The sequence below is a fragment of the Coffea arabica genome, chromosome 5e, assembly GCF_036785885.1.
Source record: "Coffea arabica cultivar ET-39 chromosome 5e, Coffea Arabica ET-39 HiFi, whole genome shotgun sequence".
NCBI classification, from domain to species: Eukaryota; Viridiplantae; Streptophyta; class Magnoliopsida; order Gentianales; family Rubiaceae; genus Coffea; species Coffea arabica.
Genome location: NC_092318.1, coordinates 50,596,782 through 50,621,147, shown reverse-complemented (window position 1 = coordinate 50,621,147; position 24,366 = coordinate 50,596,782). Strand labels below are relative to the sequence as shown.

Genomic DNA, 24,366 nt, shown 5'->3' with positions numbered 1-24,366 from the left:
TCATGACTTCTGACGATTTTGTATCAAACGTGGTAAATTCTATTGTCCAAAACGTCTCTATATTTGGTTCCTTCTGCTGCTCTTCTTCTAGGAGACTTGTTAACCAAACAGAACATGCATGCTCCTTACTTACTTTGCGATCGCGTATGAAAGTCAGAAGTTTGACCAGTCTGGCTTATTGACCACAGTTTATCAAGAGAAAACTCTGAGCAAACCTGACAAGAATAGACAAAAGAAGAAAAAGGGGTGCTCAATAAAGTCATGGAATGAAAAAGTATGGAAAGAATTTATCGATAGTATTGAATCTGAGGTCTGAATTTAAATCATGATTAACTATAACTTCTATAAGGGGAGTTGGAGCCTATACTATAGCAGATGATGAACTAACTTTGTAAGGATTGAAAAATATATTTATCATGTGAGCCGAATGATCATAGCTGTACTGTATTTGGTACGGGCAAATAATTCAGCATTGCAGCATTTCGAGGTCTACGAGTATTGGCTCCAAACCCCCATCTACTTCTGAAGTCTATGCTAACAAAGTCCACGCTTAATTTAATGTCCCAATTGCACTGACAAGCTACTAAATTAGTACTACTGATTGTTATTCTAACAAGAGAAATGGTAGTTATCGGGACTAGCTACATAAGATTTTGAATCACCATTTTATTTCTTGATCATGAGCTATCTCTTCTTTGGCATACACCATCAGCCATAAACATGTTCTTCGCTCGGGTAGTTCTGCATGCTTTAGCAGCTGCATTCTCTTGCCTTGCAGGTCTGGCTTCTGGAGCCACTCTTCCTGCTGATGAAGGTACATACATGCTTTATTCAGTAAGTTGTCGTAGTACAAGATAAGCAGAACTAAGGGTCATTTTCTGTTTTTGTTTTGTTTGTTTGTTGTAGTGAGAGCTATGCGGCAAATTGCGGGGACATTGGGAAAGAGGGACTGGAATTTCAGTGTGGATCCATGCAGTGGACGACAGAACTGGGCTACTCCTAATCCCGTCAAAGGATTGGAGAACGCGGTTACTTGTAATTGTTCCTTCGTCAACAACACGGTGTGCCATGTTGTCAGCATGTAAAGTTCATTCATTCTCTCATACCCAAATCATTAATTCTCTGCTGATAAGAAAACGGAGTAATGATACATATTGGCCTTAGTATCTGTTTAAACAGAATAGTTGAGTTGCTTATTACTTCGAAAACTCGCACTTAATTCATTAGACTTGATCAGACAGTAATTAGCGAAAAATTTCTCAACAAATTTGCCTGTGTTACTTTCGGTCGACTAGCTCTCAACAATGACAGAATAAGTTCAGATTTGAACATTAGTTTGTATTGGTTCTGATGTGAAGATGGTTTTGTCTCCGTTGACTTGGCCTAATCAATTTGGAAGAAATATGTGATGTGACAGTTTATTGGGATGATAGACTGTTATGCGCCACCTGGATACTGAACATTTGATGCTTGATGAATCATATTTTTGTCGAAAAATTTGTACCGCCACCTAGAAAAAAACACCAATGAAGGGTGATTTGAATCCAAGAACTCTAGTTCCAAAGCCTCAACTTTGGCAACTAGGCTAAAGTCTCTAAACCAGTTCATTTAAGCTCTAAAAACACACCCAGAAAAGAAAAAAATTACGAACTCAAGAACTAACTCAATGGGTAGAACCATGCCGTGAGGTACTTGATTCCACCGCTTAGAGACTGAACCAAAAAGAATGAAAAACCCTGAACTCCATGTTCAGGAGATCGAGTTCAGTTGAACAATTGAAAAAGAGAGAGAGAGAGAGAGAGAGAGAGAGAGAGAGAGAGAGAAGCTTCCTTCCTCCTTAAACCCCTGCATCCGGTCATAGTCATTTAGAATCCGCAAATTCTTCTAACAAATGAAATGTTTTCTCAACTAATTAGCAGTAATATGGACAGTTCTTCATATACTTGTAGAAGTTTCCCACTGAAAGTGTCAAGTTCCCAGAAAAATAGTATAAACATCTCTGTTGTATGTTCTGTTATTTGATTGAGTGCAATTGATGACAATCTTTTCCAAAATGCAGAGTACTCAAAGCTCAAAATCTTCCAGGAACATTGCCGCCAGAATTCGTCAAGCTCCCTTATCTCCGAGAAATGTAACAGCACCTATATCCCTACAAATTAAAATATTAAAAAGAAAACAAAACTATCCAAAAGGTAAAATTTTTATGTATTCACTGATGTGAATTTTGTAGTGATCTAACCCGCAACTACCTTAATGGTACAATACCACTGGAATGGGGTTCCATGCAACTTGTAAACATGTATGTTATGCTTCCCCTCACTTCCTATCCCTTCATGTTTCCTTGTGAATAACGGTTCCCCTCTCCATCACACACCCCCCCCCCCCCCCCAACTTTTGTGAAGGCTAAAATGTAGGTGAATGTGTTTACTGCAGGTCACTGATTGGAAACCGTATATCAGGGCCATTGCCAAAAGAACTTGGAAATATCAGCACATTGGCAAATTTGTAAGGACTTGTTATTGATCTTTCTCATCCCTTATCATGTATTGCATATTTTCTGTACCGAGTGATCAAAGTTGATTTTTTCAACTTCTGGATGAATTGTGAATAGAACTCTCGAATTCAATCAGTTGTCTGGAACTATTCCTCCAGATCTTGGGAATCTGCGTCACATAGAAAGAATGTAAGACCCTTCAAATAGATCAACTGTTGTTATGCTTTGAGTTCAACAATCAAATTGCTTTATCTTTCTTTTACTTGAATGGACTACACGAACTGATAAATGTTCCCCTTTTTTGGTTGAAATTTTTTAACCATGTCGTTGAAGACTTTTAACCTCAAACAATTTCACTGGCGAGTTGCCTGCAACACTAGCTAATTTGACCACTTTGAAGGACTTGTGAGTTCATCTATCTGAACATTTTATAAGTGGATTTAGAATTTTCTGATAAATTTCCATTCACAATTCTGTGTACTGATTCTGAGAAATTTGTTTGGAGAATGCAGTCGCATTGGTGAGAACAAGTTTGTAGGAAGTATACCAAATTTCATTCAGAACTGGATAAACCTTGAGAAATTGTGAGACCTTCAGCCCTCTTTGGTATTGCAATATTTTTCATGCTAGCTCTTTTCCACCATGTTTTGTTGATTTTTCTGCGACTAAATTCTTGTGATGACAGGGTGATTCAGGCTAGTGGTCTAAGTGGGCCAATACCATCTGGCATTGCTTCCTTGACAAAATTAACTGACCTGTGAGTTCAAGTTTTCACTTGTTCATATGGAGTTCAGTTAGTGTTTAAACAATACAATCTGTTAATGGTTTGTCGTCTTTGAATTAACACAAACAGGAGAATCAGTGATTTGAATGGAAATGACACAACTTTTCCCCCACTTATTGGGGCAACTAATATGAAGACGCTGTGAGTCTTACAGAATTCTGTTGCACTCTCAAGGGAGAACACCCATTATTTTGCTCTGACCTGATGTGGAGTTGTTTTTAATAGGATATTAAGGAGTTGCAATATTGCCGGGCAGCTACCAGAGTTTCTTGGCTCATTTACAAAATTGAAACTCTTGTGAGTAGATTTAGATTATTTCCTCTTGTTAAGTTCAATATGTTGCTGTTGCTATAGTATTTCTGCCACACGATGAGCATGATTAGAAGGCAATTTTTCACATTTGCAAAGATTTGATCTGCATTGAACCCAAGAGTAGAAAACTCTTGACTTGCATTTGTTTGTTGAAAGTTATGTCAAAAAGAACATCAGTTATAGATACATAAAGGAGAAGAGCTGTATTATAGCCTATACCATTCATCTTGAACAGCTAGGCAAATAGATTGTGAATTTCAACCTAATCTATGGAAGAGTTTGTCCTGGCTAAGAAGTAATAGTTGGGAGGTGCTAAACCATATAATTGACCAATTTTGCGAGTTATCTACTGTCTGAACCATCTTTTTTGGGGCGACTTTTGGGCTAATTGAAATGTGATGCCAGCGAAATTGGTAAGCCTCAGATGATAACAGGCAAAATAAGAGCTATTGAAAATAGCAATGAGTAGAATTAGAAATTACTGTTTTCCCTGGATGTTAAGCTTATATCCATAAAGAACTAGTTAACAATGGGCGACAAATGAGTCGTCGTGCCGTAGACATCGTACACCAATACATGCATCTCTAAGTAAAAGGATAGACCCACTTGTGCCCTAACTGATTAACTACCATTCGTGATATAGAATGCTGGCCAACCACAAATTATGTGGGGAAAAACGTTGGTATCTGTTTGAGGCTGCCCCTTACAGAAGAACTATTATCACTAAATTAAAAGGCTATTTTTCCGTACCTCGTATACAACCTACTTATTTATCTCTCTCTTGCAGGGATCTCAGTTTTAATAAACTAAGTGGACCTATTCCAAGCACCTTTTTTGGTCTATCAAAAACGGATAATATGTAAGAATGTTGATCACTGATCCTATATTGATAAATCTTATTACTGAAACTAGTGTGTATCCGAAAAGATGCTCGTACAATGTGGGAAACAAACAAGATTTGCTAATTTTTTAATGCTGATTTTACTAGTTATCTGACTGGCAACATCCTCAGTGGAGCAGTGCCTGATTGGATGCTGAAAGATGGTGACAGTATGTGAGTTCAGTTTCATATATTTGTACAGTACAAGATGTCATCGTTGTTTAATGCATTATGGTTTCAGTTCCATCTCTGGTACAAGTATGTGTACCATAAGTTTCTACTTTAGTTACCTCACCTTTTACCCAAGAAAAATAAAAGCTTGAGTTTTCTGTTGTTTATCACCTCTCTCTGACCATTCATCAATAAATTGTGTTTTTCCATTATGTACTTCTGTTTCAGTCAATAATCACCATTCTGACTTGGAAATTCTACTTTTATTTCCTCTTGTTTTCCTTCTCGTCCGACATTGTGTCCTAATATGGCTTCTGATGTTGAAGAAGCTTAATAACTGACAATAGGACTGATAAGGTTTTCTGATGTCATTCTTTGCTTTTAGTTTTGCGACATTTTAACTAGATGAAAAATAACTAGACTGCTTTCTAGACCACAACTCAATGAAAACTAAATGACAAAGACAGATATGCAAACTTTACTTAAAAGGAACAGAAGAAAATGTGTAAGATGCATTATTTAACTGCTTTCTTGATCATATATTTGCCATGAGTATGCACAGTTCTTCTACTCAGTCTGTCTTAGAGGTTATAACTGATCATGTCTCAAAGTTTTATTCAGTGACCTTTCATACAACAACTTTACTGGAAGTTCTAAAGCATCCAACTGTCAACCAGGAAACTTGTGAGCTTACATTTAGTTCTCTGAAAAAAATATTTCCAATCTCAAGATTTTGTGTACTAGCTAACATTTGAAGTTAATTGTTTATCAGGAACTTGTTTGCAAGCTCTTCAAAAGGCAAAACATCGTAAGTTTTCAGTCCAACTATAATGACACTTCCAATTCTATAAACAATACAATATTGATATGATCTTCTTCTTAATAAACGATTCCAATCTCAACCTGACGCAATACTGGATTGCTGCATTGTTTTTTCAGAGGCATTGTCTCATGCTTAAGGAGCTTCAGCTGTCCACGAAGTAAGTTATCATTGATTGACTGCTTCCGGATTTTAAGCATTATTCAATTGTGAATCACCTATAGGGTAATAAACTCTGTCGAGAAGGCCACTAAATTTAGACCTGATCCATTATGAAAATCAAATTAGCACAATGGCCTCAATTGCAAAATTATATGATACAATTTAACTGTTAAACCTTTTCTATTGTGAAAAAATATTATCACATGTAGACCTAAAGAAATAGACAAAGTAAGGGTGAAATTCTTGGACTCAATTCACTTGATTTTTGAGTTTATTCCTGAATGATATGTTTCAATCATTTTGACAGTCAAACAAACACTAATTGCATGCAACGGCTGTTAATGATGTGTGAATAGACCTGAGCATCTTAGCTCTAGGAAAACTTGAAGTTTATAGAATTCCTGAATTTTGATCTCCTTGAAAGAGTATCAATAAATTCAGGATCTAGGGGTAATAGCATTTACACTTGACCAAAAAATTAGCTGACTTAGTTAAAGCTTAAGCTTGAGCAAAATTAGATTTATTATTCTGATCTGATATCTTATTACGTATTTATTCGCTCAGGCTATTGTTCCTACCCCACTTCTTAATTACATTTTCATTTTGAGCATAAACTGCTTTTTCCTTTTCTTGGCCTGATTTAACAAGTCAAGCTAGCAACTGCAGTACGGCCAAAGTAGAAAGATGATGGAATAAGCATGCATACTAAGTTGCGTTGTAACCCTGATATTCCTTGCCGTATCTATTTTGTTCTTGGTTCCTTTACTTAATCGTTGCATTCATTTATATATCTTGAAACTAGTTTCAAAATATGATAGTACTATTTTTTCTTTCTTTTTTTTTTTGGTGGAGTCATACTTTTCGTTTTGGTTGTATGTTTTTCACTTCTTTTTTCTTTTGTCCAAATGATGAAAAGCTTTTGAATTGCTTACACTAGGTTGGTACTCTCTCCATATAAATTGTGGTGGAAGAGAAGTGAAAGTTGATGTTAATACAAGTTACGACGACGATATAGATTCAGGTGGTCCTTCAAAATTCTTCCAGAGTAGGAGTAACTGGGCATTTAGCAGCACTGGTAACTTCTTGGATGATGACCGCCCCAGAGATTCTTATACTTGGACAAACAATGCAAGCATATCTGGGACTAACTCGGGATTATACATGGATGCACGACTTTCCCCCCTTTCACTGACATATTATGGTTTCTGTATGCTCAATGGGAACTACACAGTAAACCTCCATTTTGCTGAAATCATGTTTACTGATGACAGAACTTATAGTAGTCTGGGAAGGCGCATCTTTGATATTTATATTCAGGTATCTATACACCCTATTTTACTTGTTTCGTATAGAAGTTTTCATATTTTCAAAAGAATCAGGAATCTCTGAAGTGGGAAAAAAAAAAGAACAAATTCGCTAGAAGTATAAAGATTTTACACTTGTGCAAATTGGTTGGGGTAACTTCTACCTTAGGTATTATGTATTTTTGCTTGCATAATTATTGATGACTTCTGTAATTATTTCAGGAGAAGTTAGTGCTGAAAGATTTCAATATTGAGGACGCGGCTGGTGGAGTTAATAGACCTGTTATTAGAAATTTTACAGCAGTTGTAACTGACAACACATTAGCGATCCGCCTCTTCTGGGCTGGAAAAGGGACAACTGGTATTCCCTATAAGGGAGTTTATGGTCCTCTGATTTCAGCAGTTTCTGTGGATCCTGGTAAGCTTCAAATAATCTAAAGCTTTCATTTTTTGTGCAAGGAGCAATAAATTTTTTTAAGTTGGTGTTAACTTGTTATAGTTTATTTATGGACACCCAATAAAAGCTCCTTTGGAAAGTAATAAATAATGCACTTCCACTAGATGTGTTTTCTTTTCGCTAACCATTACTATGCAGAGGCAATTTTATTTGTGCATGACATTTGTTTTCATGTGATTCTTCTTCACAGAACATAATACCTAGAACAATTCTGATGTGCTTTTATGTTGTTTCTGAAAAAATTTGCTAGCCTTCAGAAACCTTTGAAGAACATGGAGCAAAAATTAAACATTGCCAACATTTTACTTTTACCTTCACAAAAGAGATGGATAAGTCACACACTCTCTCTCTCCCTCCATATTCAGATTTTACTCCACCATCAGAACATGGAGATAGCTTTCCTGTTGGTGCTGTAGCTGGAATTGTACTTGCAGTTCTGTTTTCGATCACAATGGTTCTAGTTATTCTTTGGTGGAAAGGCTGTCTGCGGTGCAGGGATTCCATGGAAAATGGTAAATCAACCATTTTTATTCTAAGTACAATAATTTGTGTTTTCTCTTGAGCATGAAACATTTTATTTATGCATAAGGGAGACAAGATCAACTGTAGCCTGGTCTATGTGCTGGTTTCAAGTTCAGGCATATTGATCTTTCTGGATATTCTCAGAATTTATGTATCAACTACGAGATGCTCAATCTGATAAGTTTCTTTGGCAGATTTAAAGGGACTAGACCTACATACTGGATCATTCACTCTAAGACAAATTAAAGCTGCTACAAATAATTTTGATGCGGCTAATAAAATTGGAGAGGGTGGCTTTGGTTCTGTCTACAAGGTGACCTATACCCATGCTTATTTTCCCCAAAATTTTAACTTTTTTATAACCGTACTATAATGGACGCATCTTCATTTTCTTTTTAAGGGTTCTAACCTGAGATTTCATCTGTACTAAAGGGTCATCTGGCAGACGGCACTATCATTGCTGTGAAGCAGCTTTCTTCCAAATCAAAGCAGGGGAACCGTGAGTTTGTGAATGAAATAGGCATGATTTCAGCTCTGCAACATCCTAACCTTGTGAAGCTCTATGGATGCTGCATTGAGGGAAACCAATTGTTACTTATATACGAGTACATGGAGAATAACAGCCTTGCTCGTGCATTGTTTGGTAAACTAATTTGTAATCCAACTACAAAAATCATGTGCAAGTAAAAATTTCATCTGCACTCAAGATAATGTATTTTTCATTCTTTGGATGCACATGGATACCGACAGGTCCTGAAGAACACAAGTTGGAATTAGATTGGCCAACAAGACACAAGATTTCTGTGGGTATAGCAAGAGGTTTGGCTTATCTCCATGAAGAATCAAGGTTGAAGATTGTCCACAGAGATATCAAGGCCACCAACGTGCTACTTGATAAGTATCTAATCCCCAAAATATCTGACTTTGGTCTAGCCAAGCTCGATGAAGAAGAAAACACCCACATAAGTACCCGTATTGCTGGAACCTTGTGAGTGCATGCACAATGTTTCCTTGTGGAAGTCTGTAGCATAATTCTCTTTCAAAAGGAAGTTCATTATCCCTTTTTTTTTTTTGGGTCTGCGCCAACATATGTCCATTTATTGGTAAATGGTGCATTTTAGCTATGAACCATCTTTCATTCTTGAATAGTTTATCAAGTACGTATTGTGACTTATCAATACATACATATCCTGAATCCATATTTATGATTTTTCAGTGGATATATGGCACCTGAATATGCAATGAGGGGCTACTTAACTGACAAAGCAGATGTTTATAGCTTCGGAGTTGTCCTTTTGGAGATTGTCAGTGGAAGGAGTAACAGCAATATTAAACCAAAGCAGGATTGCTTCTATCTTCTTGACTGGGTAATTTCGTTATCTTGTTCTCTTGCGTTTAATCTTCTGGGTTTTGTTGTTGCTTTAATTTTGAATACCAACTTATGTTAGGCATGAAAATAACCAAATCTCATTCAGTGCTAGTAGCTTACAGCCTTACACACGATGATTTTTTTTTTATCTGCTGAAATCCTAGTTTCCTGTTTCTTTAGGCTAATCTGCTGAAGGAGGAAGGGAAACTAATGAAACTAGCGGACCCAAGACTCGGATCAAACTTCAACAAGGAAGAGGTTATACTGACAATTCATGTTGCCCTTCTTTGCACCAATGTCTCACCGACCATTAGGCCTAGCATGTCGACCGTGGTTAGCATGCTGGAAGGACGAGTAGTTAATAAAGAGCTACTTTCAGGATTGAGAGTCTCGAGCAACAAGGTTGAGCCCTGGGAGATTTCCGATCAGCATGAAGTACCAAATTCAAATGAGAGCTGTGCCCAGCATGTATCAATGGAAGTCCCGTTTACTGCATCTTCAACATCGACTGGAGATTTATATCCAGTTACCATCGATTCTGATTTTCTGATGAACAGATCGTAAGGAAATTTGTCTGTGCCTTTTATGTTTCAGATCTTTCCATTCTTTCTTGAAATTCCACGTAGTTTGCCAAAAGAACTAGTACTAGTTAAGTGTAAATCCATAGAAATGTGTAGTAGGTTTTTCTTCGTGGATTGCTGCTGTACATAAAACAACTGAGACTTCTAATCATAGAGCTCATTTCTGTCAGCCTGGATTTTCTCCAATTTTTTCCCCTTGATCAAGTAGTCCCCATCTCCCGTAGAGCTGCTGGGGAGTCAAAATGTTCATGCTGATCTAGAATAGAGGAAACGAAGGCACAAAGTCGTCGTAATTCTTATCCATCATCATCAACCCAGCCAGAAGCCCAAAGGCAGCATTGACTTTTGCCCAAGCTTTCAAAAGGAGACTTTGAGGACTCAATTCTCAAACTTTGAGATTAAAAAAAAAAATGTGTGGTCTAGATCGATTCTGTTATAACTTCTATTTACAAAGACCTCAATATTTCTTCACAACAGCACATTATGAAGAAATTGAATACATCAATGTCGGTTATAAAAGCCAGGCGAAGATGGTTGGGAACAAGGATGCAATCATAGAAACAGATAAATATAACTGGTACCCAAAATCACATCCGACTAGGATTGATATCTAAATGGTCAAATTACACTTTACCCCCTGTAGTTTAGTATTTTTTTTAACATAACCTCCTCCTATGATCTCAAAAGTTATACATAATCCCCTTATGGTTTGGATTAAAGTATCAAAGTAACGGAGATAATCCCCTTATGTGTATATTTTGAAAACCATAAAGAGATTATATAGTAAATCATTAAACTATAAGGAGATTATATATATGGTAAAACATAAAATCACATCGGGTTAGTGTGTCATGTATTTATAAGGGTAATTTCAATATTTTTAAAAGTTCCATTACGAATGATCATTTCCGTCACTTTGACACTTTAATCTAAATCACGATGGGTTATGTGAAAAAAAAACACTAAACTACAAGAAAGTGTCATTTGCCCTATCTAAATCCATAACATCATCTGCACAGGTGTGTGACTGAAGAGGTATGAAAGGTACCTTTTTTTTTTTTTTGATAATAGGTATGAAAAGTACTTTGGAATTCTCTAGCAAGATTCTTACGTTGAACAAATTTATTCTTACCCATATGTCATAATCTACTGTCAAACCGAGACAAAATATCACCAGTGGCTGACTTTTCTATTGTCATACAGAAAGGAAATCATTAGGGCAATCAGTGCCTGTGTGCATGTGAACCCGGGTGTAAAGCTGGCAATAATTCTTGATTTTTCAACTTGCATTTATTTATTTGATCGGAAACAGTAATGCTATACATCGTCAAACCAAAGCAACTGACTAAAGCCTACGATATTCACCAAGTCGAATATGGCATTTAATTTCAAGTCCTTTCAGCTCATTAATTTGTAGATTAATTTCACCTCATACTTGCCTTTACATATATATTCAGCTTCTGTTTGGCATGTTTTTGACTTGGAATATAGTAGTATTGCTCTGCAACTACCTCTTCTTAATAATACTCAGAAAAATGTTTCTTCGGGGTCGCCTTGGATTTTCAGTTGCTTCAGCTGCTGCAATAATATTCATCTTCTGGCCGGCAAAGCTTGCTTCAGGAGCCACTCTTGTACCAGATGAAGGTATATCCTTGCTATACGAGTATGAACTTGGGTGCAAAGGGCATGCGCTTTCAATTCTTGATCTCTAATTTTGACTTGCTGTATCATACCAGATGACCAATTTCTGTTTTTGGATGTTGGGTTCTTCTAGTGGACGTTTTGAGGGAGATAGCAAAAACATTAGGGAAGACGGATTGGAATTTCGGAGTAGATCCCTGTAGTGGAGAATCAAACTGGAGAAATGCTACTGCACCAAAAGAGTTTGCGAATGCTGTTACTTGTAATTGTTCCTTTGAAAATAGCACGACCTGTCATGTCGTTAGTATGTAAGTACTCCTTACTCAAGCATGTACAGAGATTAAGAATCCATAAACCTGAACGTCTACATGAGAAGAATATTCTTCTTCTTGGCCCATGTTTTTCTTTACATAGAAGTAGCTCGCACACAAAATAGAAGAAGGCAAAAAAAAGAGAACCATGATTCTGTTTCTACAAGTCATGTATTGCCAAATTTTTTTTAATTTTTCTTCCGGGTCTTTTATCTGAGGTGCAGAGTATTGAAATCACAGAGTCTTCCAGGAGAACTGCCACCAGAATTGGTCAAACTCCCTTACCTCCGAGAGTTGTAAGTGCTCACCTTTCCCTATGAGAAAATGACTAATAAATTAAAGACAAAATGGGTCGAAAATGGAAAAAAAAATCAACCAACTTGACCGTTCCTTTATCTTCAATATTTGCTACTTTGATCCAGTGATGTCACTCGGAACTACCTTTCTGGTAGCATCCCTCCAATATGGGGCACCATGCAGCTTGTTAACATGTAAGTTTTGCTCCTATTTTAATTTTCCCTATATGTTGTTGGAATTGATGCATATCTGGCTATCTGAGAATTCAGCGATAATGTGTAAGTTCGTGGTTTTACCACAGTTCTCTCAACGGTAACCGCATATCAGGAACAATTCCAAAAGAACTTGGAAACATCAGCACCCTTGCAAATCTGTAATGATCCCTTTTGACACTTCTTATTTCTTTAACGAGTATGTTTCAATTCTTTAATCAACTTGTGAATAATTTGTTTCTTGTCACTAAATTTTCTGTAGAACCTTGGACTTCAATCAGTTGTCTGGAACTATACCTCCGGAGCTTGGGAACTTATCCCGCTTACAGAAACTGTAAGCCCTTTGAGTATGCCTTATTGGGATTTCTCTGTTTTCGCTGTCAGATTGATTGATTTCATTTGTGTTTCTCAACTATTAGGGAATGAGAATTCATCAGCATTTTTTCTCTTCTTTTTGCCTTCTATGTTAACTAATTTGGTTGCTTCATTGAAGAACTCTTACCTCGAACAATTGGACCGGAGAGTTGCCTAGAACATTGGCTAACTTGACTGCTTTGAAGATATTGTGAGTCCTCTTTTTGAATTTTGGTCCAATGGGTTCTGAATGTCCTATTCATTCTTTTCCTGTCTTAAAACTGATTCCTTCAAGTTCTTTCAAAAAACTGTAGCTGGATTGGTGACTGCAATTTCACGGGGAGTATACCTAATTTTATCGAGAACTGGAAAAGTATTGAAAATCTGTAAGACCTTGAACTACTGGCAACAGTCAATATTTTCTTTAACTTCTGGTTTTCCTATAATTAATTTCTGCCGAAATGATTCTTCTTATTGTTACTCAACTAAAGACTATACTAAATAATGGCAGAGTGATCCAGGGTAGCGGTTTAAAAGGGCCAATCCCACCTGGCATTTCTTCCTTAACAAATTTAACTGACTTGTAAGTTTTCTTTATGTCTTGATTTTCATTCTTACAAAGTAAAGTTCATGAATAAACAATACAATCGGCTGATGTTTCTGATCTATCGTTCTCTTTGAAAAATACAAACAGGAGAATCAGTGATTTGAGTGGAAATGACACAACTTTTCCTAACCTTCGCGGTGCAACTAATATGAAGACTCTGTGAGTGTTCTGGCATTGCATTGCACTCTCAAGGAAAATGACTATAAGTGGCATTGACTTGTTTCTCAATTGGTTGTGTAGGGTATTAAGGAGTTGCAATATAGTTGGGCAGTTACCAGACTATCTTGGCTCACTGACAAAATTGAAAGTCTTGTGAGTAGAATTAGATATTTACTTCATTGTTGTTCAAAGTTGAACTTCTGCATGCTTCTCAGGGACTTCTCCCTCACAATATGCACAGCCTTATACTCTTTTGTTAATGCAAAGTTGATCGCTCCTCAGAACTGGCTACTGATGACTGCCCTTTGTTGGGTATAATACTAAACGTTCAGATGCAATTAGTTGCATACTGTTCGTGTTTGTTTTTGAACCTTAAATTTTGATGCATCACAAAGTCAAGATTACAGCATTGTGATAATGTCCAAAAAGAAGTTTCCTTAGATATGTGTAAGGATACCGACTCATATTGTACAGAGTAGCATTATAGTCTATTAATTTGATATCCGGATATGCAGTAGGAATGTAGGAACGCAACAATAAGCAATTCAAGGATGATACAATAGCTGTACTCAATGTTAATCAACATTACAAGAGGGATCAAGTGGATTATTTATTTGATTTCCTTACATTTTGGAAAGACTTTGGCTCTATTATTCAGTAAGCTCAAAATCTCTATTCAATACTGGTTTTCTGCACCCAGCATAAGGCTTAAATTTTTCAAAAAATGAATGAATTATCCAGTTTTCCTTTTTTTTTTTTAGCATAAGTGAGAGGTCTCGAACTTGGGACATCTCACTTACATTCTTTCCCCCCGTACTACCCAATTGATCTCTCCCCTACTCAGTTATCCAGTTTGTCCGTGTCTAAGATTAGGAAGTGTGCACCTCATTGTTTTACAACCTTGATCCCTGTGTAGGAAACACAAAGTGAGAGATGCAAATGATGCTTGGGTCTAGTTAGAAAAGCTGCTGAGTTGATAAGCGAAACCTCCCCTAAGGTTTTTGAAAATTGCACTGACCTTTCCTTTTGTACTTTCGATGATGACACGAAATAATTTCTGTAAGATAGCATACTTTTAAATTACAATAGCTTCCAGCTCTTTTGTCTTGGTTTTTTTCCATGTAAAAGAATTGGAGGGAAAGGATAAAGCTGATGGTAGGCTGGTGTAATTTAACCAAAACATCGGACTAGACATATATAAAGAGAAGTAGGGAAACAGAATTTATAGGCAACTACAGGTATTTGGATACAAGGACTTGGGCACTTGTATTACTTTGAGAACATCTTTGATGAACAAATGGTGCTATTGACAAAAGAATATGAACAATGCCTAATCTATTACTCTTTATGTTTGTCTTGCAGGGACCTTAGTTTTAACAAAATTGATGGACCAATTCCCAGAAGTTTAGATGCCCTATCAAACACAGTTTTCATGTAAGGAATTTATCTAGGAATCTTAATAACAGAGCTGAAATTTTTTTTTCCTTCCTGTGACTTCAATACCACCAATGTTCTCTGCTATTAAGTGAATCAAGTCATCTGCCTTATAGTTCAGTCCCTTGGTTTTTTTTTCTGTAACTTGGTTTCGGGGAGGCAGTGACAAGAGTTTAGAAGATGTTAGAGGACTCTATACATCGACAACAGTAGAACTTTATGGTAGATTAAATTTTGCTCTTATGTTGTTGTCTTGGACGATATGACTCAGACGAGGATACTACTCATAAATCCATTTGATGGTTTAAAATGGTTATTGTTAGCTTACTAATCCTTGAATGTTGGCGTTGATAGTTATCTCACAGGGAACAACTTCACAGGAACCATTCCTGGGTGGATGCTCAATACGGGAGAATATGTGTAAGTTCATCCTACATTGACAAATGCTTCAGCTAATTAATCCTTTTCTGGGATCAAAATTTCAGTTCAAAGGCACCAAAAAATAAAAAAGATTGACAAAATAACTTAAATTTATATGATGCTGAACTGTTTGCATCTTCTTACTGGAATAAAATAAAATTACTCCTTAGTGTACATTAGATGTTGTCATTGCTGAGTTTTTTTAGTTTTCTCCAGAGACCTTTCCTACAACAATTTTGCTCTAGCAAATTCAGGATCCACGAGATGCCAAGCCGGAAACTTGTGAGATTACATTTGCTTTATTAATAATGTATTCAATGTCTTTTAAGCATTCTGCATTTAAGTGACAAGTGCAATAAATCTGTTTCAGGAACTTGTTTGCAAGCTTTTCAAAGAACAATAAATCGTAAGTTTTCACAATATGTATTTACTAAATACGCATCCTGATTAACTCAATTCTGAAGTTCCACATCCTCCATATGATGCTGACAGTTCCTAACACTGTATCGTTTTTCAGGAGCACCTTTTCATGCTCGCAGAGTTTCCGCTGCCAGCAAAGTAAGCTAATCTTCATTTCAAATCGTTTGGATCATCTGGATAGGCACTTATGAACCATTTATTTTGTTTAGTATCATCTAGAAGTTCCCACTAGAGCACTAAGAGACATGGTCCTAATATAACATACTTTACCAATTTTAATTGAGAATCAATTGCTACCTTCCATGTCACTAGTTCTCCAAAAGTAAACATAGAAGTGAAACTGTGGAAAGTCTCTTACATGATTGTTGAGTCATTGTGAGCTGGGAGTAAAAGTTAAGCTACTATTATGGCTTAAATGGTTGTCCGAGAAACTACAAGTGTATTCAATGAACCAAGAAATAGTTGCTTCTCTTAGGCTTCCGTCGTGCTCTTTCATGCCTCTGCTATATTTCTATTTGATTTTGTTGTTATTTTGGTTGCTTCCTCCAGGCTGGTCCTCTTTAAATATAAATTGTGGTGGAAAAGGAGAAAAAATTGGTGACACAAACTACGATGATGATACACAACCTGGAGGGCCATCAAAGTTGTACCAGAGTGGAACAAATTGGGCATTCAGTTCCACTGGTCACTTTGCCGATGATAATCACAACTTGGACTCGTATATTAAGAGTAGTGATTCTGGAATTTTGGGGAATGAAATGCAATTATACTCAGATGCTCGACTATCTCCTCTTTCATTGACGTATTATGGGTTCTGTCTGGTAAATGGAAACTACACAGTGAAACTTCACTTTGCTGAAATTATGTTTACTGATGACAGAACATATAGCAGCCTTGGAAGGCGCGTATTTGATATATACATGCAGGTATTCATTGGCTTCATGGTACTGTCTGCAATGAAGTTTCAAATTTTCAAGAGAAAGTAACTGAAGAAGAGATGATGAAATCATAAGCAACATCTTGTTATTTCATGCAAATTTGAGTACGCACATTTATTGGGAATTGGTTGATATTTTTCTAGGGAAAATTGATCCAGAAAGATTTCAATATTGAGAATGCAGCAGGTGGAGTCAATAAGCCTGTAGTTCTAAATTTTACTGCTGTAGTAACTGACAGTACTTTGGAGATTCGCTTCTACTGGGCTGGAAAAGGAACCACGGATATTCCCCGTAAAGGAGTGTATGGTCCTCTGATTTCTGGAATTTCTGTGGATCCTGGTAAGCTTCAAAATTGCTAAAGCTTCTAAATTGAAAACTCAAAAATTGCAAGAGAATCTTTATTTCTTTTCACTGATTAACGAGTGTTTCATAAATGTTGTTTCTGAACTTTCAACATGCATTAATGTATCGTGGAGAAGAATAGAATAAGTTATCATTTCATCCAAACAAACTGATTTGAAAATGTCACCTCCCCTAATACTTGGCATAATGTTTAACCTCCTCATTTCAACTTCTTATTCTTCATTTCATTCTTCTTTTCCCCATTCAGATTTTCCAGTACCTTCAGACCATGGCTTGTCAGTAGGCGCCATAGTTGGGATTGTACTCGCAGTTTTGGTTATCATATCTGTGGCTCTAGCCATTCTTTGGTGGAAATTTGGTCCGCAACTCCGTCAAACACTGCAGCTAGGTAACTTAATTTCTTGTTCAAGCAGCATATTGGACGTGCAATCTCAAAACTGGATAACATGTTACCCTTTGGTAAAAATTTCTGGCATTAGCATCTTGGTCCTTGTGTGAAGAATAGCTATTTTAGCAGATAAGTTACTTCATGAGTCCGTGAATTTTTCCAGCAGTTCTACTTGAATTTTAAATTTCTTCATTTCGATCCTTTGAAAAACTTCCATGCAGTCACTAGATATACCACGAGCTTTTGAATGCTAGAAGCTTATAGTGACCGGCAGTTAAAACAAAATTTGTGTGCCAAATTTCAAATGTGCAGAGAATTTCCTCTAACTCATGTTAGCTTTTTTGGCAGATTTTAAAGGTCTAGACCTGCAAACAGCATCTTTCGCCCTGAGACAAATCAAGTACGCAACAAACAATTTTGATTCTGCCAATATAATTGGAAAAGGTGGCTTTGGTTCTGTCTACAAGGTAACTCAAACCATGGCATACTTCCCAAATTCCTCATGTAGAGAAACTCGTGCTCAAGTGCATTACGGACATCTGACATTACATTTGTTATGACATCGCATCTTAATTGAAGGGAATTCTGCCTGACGGCACCGTCATTGCAGTGAAGCAGCTTTCTTCCAAATCAAACCAAGGAAACCGCGAATTTTTGAATGAAATAGGCATGATTTCTGCTCTACAGCACCCTAATCTCGTAAAGCTCTATGGATGCTGCATTGAGGGAAACCAACTGTTGGTTGTATACGAGTACATGGAAAATAACAGCCTCGCTCGTGCATTGTTTGGTAAAGTTGCATGTTTTTTTGTAGGTGCTTTTGTTATCATACCTTCAAAACCAAATACACGCATGCAAATGCAAGTAACATGATTTTTTAATAATCTTCACACGCCTGATAATTTTCAGGTCCTGAAGAGCACCAGTTGGAATTAGATTGGCCAACAAGGCGCAAGATCTGTCTTGGTATAGCCAGAGGCTTGGCTTTTCTCCATGAAGAATCGAGATTGAAGATTGTCCATAGAGACATCAAAGCCACCAATGTGCTACTTGATAAGGAGCTAAATCCCAAGATATCTGACTTTGGCCTGGCGAGACTTCATGAAGAAGATGACACCCATATAAGTACTCGTGTTGCTGGAACCTTGTGAGTGCAAGCATGGCATTCTCTTGTTGGGAGGGGGGGAGGGGTTTAGAATGGTTGGAGTTCCATTGGAGGCCCAGATAGATATGAATCTGTTTACCATTTGATTTTTTTATTCTTTTTTTGGGAGACCATGGCCTTGATTTGAGCTGCTGATGTTGAATTGGTTATTTTTCAGTGGATATATGGCACCTGAATATGCAATGAGAGGCTACTTAACTGACAAAGCGGATGTCTATAGCTTCGGAGTTGTTCTTCTGGAAATTGTCAGCGGAAAGAGCAACACTGGTTTCAAACCAAAGGAGGAGGAGGAATGCTTCAATCTTCTCGACTGGGTAACGTCATTTTCTTTCCCTCTTGATTAGCCTGTTGCTTAAAATTACTTGGTTTAAGAATTCTTCAGCCTTGTGCATTTAGTCAATAGTAGCTCAGAATTCCATTCTTGAAAAACTCTAGTGCCTTTTGTTGGTTTACTCGAGTATGTAGTGTACAACAAAAGTTAGAACTGAAAACTCCTCCTCAAGAACATCTGAAATGAATATGCTTTGATGCCTTTGTGTGCTATTTTGACGCATCAGAAAAATTAAGCTATTCAGACAGCTCTCTCATGTCTTATCATATAAACTTGCAAAGGCATGGCAATTTCCTCTTCAAATCAAAGGCAATACTTTTGTGCTCATTTTCTAGCATGTTCATTCTTTCGTGTAGGCTCATCTCTTGAAGGAGGAAATGAAGCTGATGGAGCTAGTTGATTCCAGATTGGGAACAGACATCAACGACCGTGAGATTATAGTGACAATTGAAATAGCCCTGCTTTGCACCAGCGTCTCACCGGCTGCTAGGCCTAGTATGTCGACAGTGGTGAGCATGATGGAGGGGAGGGTAAAGGATCAAAAGTTGATTCCAGACTCGAGTGTTTTGGGTGCAAAGGTGAAGGAAATCAGTGATGAGCACTACCTACTAACAACCTTCAATGAGAGCCAGCTGCAGAGCACGTCAAGTGACCGGCCACTTACTGCATCTCCAGCATCTGCGCCATTTACTGCGTCTTCAGCATCTGCGCCATTTACTGCGTCTTCAGCATCTGCGCCATTTACTGCGTCTTCAACATCTGCTTCTGATTTATACCCGATCAATCCAAAGAGTGATTTTCTGGACAACAGGTTATAAACTTACACGAGGAAATTGTCATCTCTGACTATCGAAACATCTTGTTATTATTCTTTATATTGCTTCCCATTCTTGTGGAAATATTATCCGTAGAGTTTGCAGTAGTGCATATGTTTAGCGGGAACAGTTAGTTGCAGATTTTGTAATATTGCATGTAATTGTCTTTAATTCTAGATTTTACATTTACAGTTCATCAATTAGTAAAATTGTAGTTTGTATCCATTACTGAAAGCTAGAATTTTGTACTATCAACTATCAAAATTCTCCTTTATCCCACAAACCTGACAAAAGGTGTGGGATAAAGAAGTTTACGCTGAATGGTTTATTCTTAATGTAGTTATAGCCACATTCAAAGGAAAATGGATTAGAATCTGATTCCGTTTTTAGGCAGGAAGAGAGTCCAAGCCTGGTGTTGACAAGATTTATTCCAAATCTGTTATGATTCTGGAAATAAATATCAAATTTTGGGATACCTCGCTCTTATGGCAATGATATGAATTTCTAACCCTTGACACTGAAATTTTCTGCAAGAGCATGGGCGCATGTATTTATTTACCACTTTACATATAAAAAAGCACGGAATTATCTTCTTTAAGCTACTTCTATAGATGACGTCTCTCAGTCTCTATCTTTCTGCTTTATAACTTTCCTTTTCTTTATATATATGTATAAATATATGCTGCACAATGCCACAATCTCGATCCTTACATTCAACTACTGAATCCATGTGTCAGCAAAAAATTGGAAACAGGAGCAAAAAAGGGAAGTGAACTTTGTTTCCTTTCTTCTTAATTGAATACGTTATCATCCTATGCTGAGAAGGAAAATGAATAACGAGTACTCGAAATGTGTCCACACTTCAAATGAAAGATTTTCTCTTTATTTGGCAATGAAGACTTTATGTGGTGAACAATTAGTTGCAAACGGCATAGACACATAAATACTTGCAAACACACATATATAGCAGGCGAGACAAAATTTTCTGAGTTTGGTTTCCTCTATAGCATGATGTTGCTTATCTATTTTCTTCTCTTTCTTGCTTTTCATGTCCTCGAAGCCCATGCAGCAAACTGCAACTTTTTCAGTGATGGATGTTGGGTTTTTGATTCATCCTACCCACTCTACGATTCATCTGCATGTCCCTTCATACAGCGTGAGTTTGACTGCCAGAGAAATGGCCGGCCGGACCAGAAGTACCTCAGTTACCGGTGGCAACCTCAGGGCTGCCGGTTGGCAAGGTATACATATATGTTTGTACATGCATGGATCATAAATTAGTCCCAGCGACAAGAGAAATAGAGAATTAGGAGCTCATGAGGATACTAGCTATAATATTTCTCATTCTGGTGAGACATGATGACAATGGACTAATGCATGAATAATAGTATATTATTGGATTTTTCAAATCTCAATTAGGAAGTAGATAACACTTTTTCATGAAACTGTGATGTTCCAATTCAATTCCAAGAATTTGGCTTAAAATCTACAAGACCATATTCACTATTGTTATGTGTCAAATTGCTATCTTCATATATGCTTTTGCGTGTTGACCTAATCAATTGGATAATTAAGACTTCTTCATAACATCATGTGATTAATTTTTTTTTTTCCCGAACAAAACCCTTTTGTTTATTTAGTACATAATCATACATTCGTAATTGAAATTTCTAACCGAATACATAAGATAACCACGGTGGAATGGAACATGTTTTTTCAAGTGCAGATTCGATGGCGGTGATTTCTTGCAGAAATTTAGGGGAAAAAGTATCATGATCGTAGGCGATTCTTTATCCCGAGATTTGTATCAATCAATTCTATGTTTGCTATACTCATCAGTGCCCGGGATAAAGTATAATCGAAACAGAGTTGGCTCCATTTCCACCGTCACATTTTTGGTATAGTTAATCCGTCATATATTAAAAAAGTGTTTCAAAAAAATAAATAAACTTCTAAACTTCCCTGGATGCTAATTTTTTTTCCAATGACATTATTAGGACTTCGGAGTAAAAGTGAAGTACGATTTGAATCCATTTTTGGTGGATTTGATAGCCACAGAGAATGGTACGTTGTTGATACTAGACTCAGTGGCTGAGAAAGCAAATCTATGGAGACAGAATGATGTGCTCATCTTCAACACCTACCAATGGTGGTTTTACAGGGGAACCAAACAACCGTTAGTAGTCTGATTCTCTACCATCTCAATTGCACCTCTTTGATCACTCCATCTCTGAGAAGCTTTATGCATCTTAACTGGGTGAATTTTATAATTTCATTTTTAGGTGGCAATTTGTTAAAGTGGGAGACAAGATATTGAAAGACATCGACCGAAATATTGCCCTCAAGAGGGCACTTGGTACATGGGGTCAGTGGGTAGACAGCGACATGGATCCTGCTAAGACCAGGCTGTTCTTTCAACCGGTTTCTCCATCACATTACGAGTGAGTACCTTACTATAGTTATAGCTTATTATAACTTTTTCTACATAATTCTGTTGCATCCAAAATTTCAACTATTATGTTCCGTAAATGTTAATTATCAATTTGTTTTTTTTTTGGGACTATCTAAATCTACGCTGCTACAGTCTAAATCCACAGCCCTAATACATTAATGACCTCTACCATGAGCATTGATAACTTGTATCGTATGTATTAAAAGTTGCATTTAAGATGGAGGGGTGCGGATTTAGTCCCTCCCCTTTTTTTTCAATTCAGGATTGGGCGCGATTTCAACTAGACCATGTTGCTGGTGGCTATTCATATTAGGCCATATTAATCTGTATTTGCGATTATGTTACAAAAATTCTACCTTTGAGAATGTCTTCGTGAATTTTTTTTGTGGGCTTATTTTGGCAACAAACAGTGGCAGGGATTGGAACCAACCCGAAGCGAGGAACTGTGCAGACCAAACGGAGCCAGTGCTAGGCTCTGTATATCCAGGAAGGTTGCCGCCAGCTTTAGGGTTGCAGAAGGAGGCATTGAGCTTAATCAAGAAGCCCGTGACATTGTTGGATATAACACATCTTTCGCAGTTTCGCAAAGATGGACATCCTTCCGTTTATGGGCAGGATGGAAGGAGTGGAATGGATTGCTTGCATTGGTGCGTAGGGGGTGTTCCTGATATTTGGAATGAAATCTTGTACAATCTTCTGTTCATCCCATGATTAGTTAATTCATTCGGGAAAAAAAATTACATCAAATTCTAAATGATATAAAATTCGGGCCATGAACCATTGAGAGAATCTGGAGCAGCGACCATATTTTATTGTCAAAACCATCAATGATGCAACTAATTATGAGCGTTAAATAGAAATAAACCAATTAATTTGTGTCAAATAAATGCTATGAGTGGATTTCTCAAAATACTAGTTGGGATATCAGAATGGTTTTTCAAATTCCAAAAGTCTTTCCTTGCCAAAATGATTCGTACGTGTATATTTGGTTGAGTTGTTGTATGCAGGTTCAGCGATAGAAATAAGTTTTATGCAAATGCTGCAACTAGCAAATTAATTGGTAAGTAGAAATTGATTGATTTGGTTGCTCAGTACGAGCATTTTTTAGCAAAAAGGTGCATTATGAATTTTGTGAAAAAGTAAAATATTTTATTTTAGATGTGACGAATAAAATTTACCATTGGTAAATATATGAAGGACAATTGGTGTAATTTTCTATTGTGAATAATTGAAAGTTCATTGAATATACAGTGTTGGTCGAGTTTAGCTTGACTAATCAAATTCGAACGAACTGTCACCAACTTAAACTTGATTTGAGTGCCAACTAATTTAGTTCACCTTTCAATCCTAATTGAGCATAAAGATTGTGAGTTTTAATGAGCTAAACTCAGGTCATTTGACTCGAACCAAACTTGAAAGTTCATCGACTATAAAGTGTTATTCAAGTTTAATTTGGTTAGCTAGTGAATCAAGTTCGAACAATTTCTTATTAAACTGAATTCAATTCGAGTATCATATAGTTTGATTTATGTTTCAGTCCTAATTTAGTATAAAGATTGTGAGTTTTAAAGAGCTAAGCTCCGATCAAACATCTAAAAACTCAAATAGACGGAGCTCGTGTTGGACAAAGCTTGGCTTAAAAAGCCCAATAAACATTCCCAGATATATTTTCCTAACTAATTAATTACTACAACTTCATCACAAATATATTCTTCTTATTTGGTAGTGAACTATTCATCTGTTGAACAGTTAGGTTCCGTTTGATAAAACTGAATCTGAATTCTAAAATCTGAATACTGAAACAATTAATTTGCTGAATTTTAAGCACTGAAAAGAAATATATGAATGTCTGAATTTTAATGCTAAACCTATTTATACTGTTTGATGCTTAATAAGTTAAATTTGACAATTTTGCCCTTATATCTTTTCATCCAAAAAAGAAATAGAACCTATGATTTAATTAGCTAAAAATGTTAGGTATGAAAATGACAATATTTATTTTTAAATCAAATTAATATAAAAGATGAATTATATTATACGAGGAGTATGGAGAAGAAGTGAAAGTCATTCAAAAGGGAGAAATGAGAAATAGAAAATCATTAGATAGAGAATATTAAGTTGTTTAATTATACAAGAATTTTGAATATAATTAATAAACAATGATAGATTTGGTAGATAAGATAAGGTAGTTGAAGTAATTCTA

The 24,366-nt window shown here is 36.6% G+C and overlaps 2 protein-coding genes across 2 annotated transcripts; both read left to right on the top strand.

Annotated features, from left to right (window-relative positions):
* Positions 1-659: 659 nt before the first annotated feature.
* On the top strand, positions 660-20,032 carry LOC113743231 (uncharacterized). Its single transcript, XM_027271193.2, has 48 exons — positions 660-814; positions 907-1,081; positions 2,060-2,131; positions 2,231-2,299; positions 2,434-2,505; positions 2,612-2,683; positions 2,828-2,899; positions 3,007-3,078; positions 3,180-3,251; positions 3,348-3,419; positions 3,504-3,575; positions 4,378-4,449; positions 4,579-4,644; positions 5,263-5,325; positions 5,414-5,449; positions 5,581-5,621; positions 6,561-6,940; positions 7,150-7,345; positions 7,750-7,896; positions 8,101-8,219; positions 8,339-8,549; positions 8,657-8,894; positions 9,123-9,273; positions 9,456-9,835; positions 11,208-11,500; positions 11,631-11,805; positions 12,033-12,104; positions 12,231-12,299; positions 12,407-12,478; positions 12,580-12,651; positions 12,811-12,882; positions 12,986-13,057; positions 13,183-13,254; positions 13,366-13,437; positions 13,519-13,590; positions 14,800-14,871; positions 15,226-15,291; positions 15,508-15,573; positions 15,662-15,697; positions 15,809-15,849; positions 16,261-16,637; positions 16,793-16,988; positions 17,260-17,400; positions 17,749-17,867; positions 17,980-18,190; positions 18,310-18,547; positions 18,723-18,879; positions 19,253-20,032. The coding sequence occupies exons 1-48, from the start codon at positions 721-723 to the stop codon at positions 19,712-19,714; spliced, it is 6,309 nt and encodes a 2,102-aa protein (XP_027126994.2). The 5' UTR covers positions 660-720; the 3' UTR covers positions 19,715-20,032.
* A 687-nt stretch (positions 20,033-20,719) lies between these two features.
* On the top strand, positions 20,720-22,894 carry LOC113688009 (protein trichome birefringence-like 41). The gene is made up of 5 exons (XM_072049819.1): positions 20,720-20,952; positions 21,438-21,609; positions 21,709-21,887; positions 21,994-22,152; positions 22,574-22,894. Exons 1-5 carry the CDS (start codon positions 20,720-20,722, stop codon positions 22,872-22,874), a joined length of 1,044 nt encoding a protein of 347 aa, XP_071905920.1. The 3' UTR covers positions 22,875-22,894.
* Positions 22,895-24,366: the final 1,472 nt, after the last annotated feature.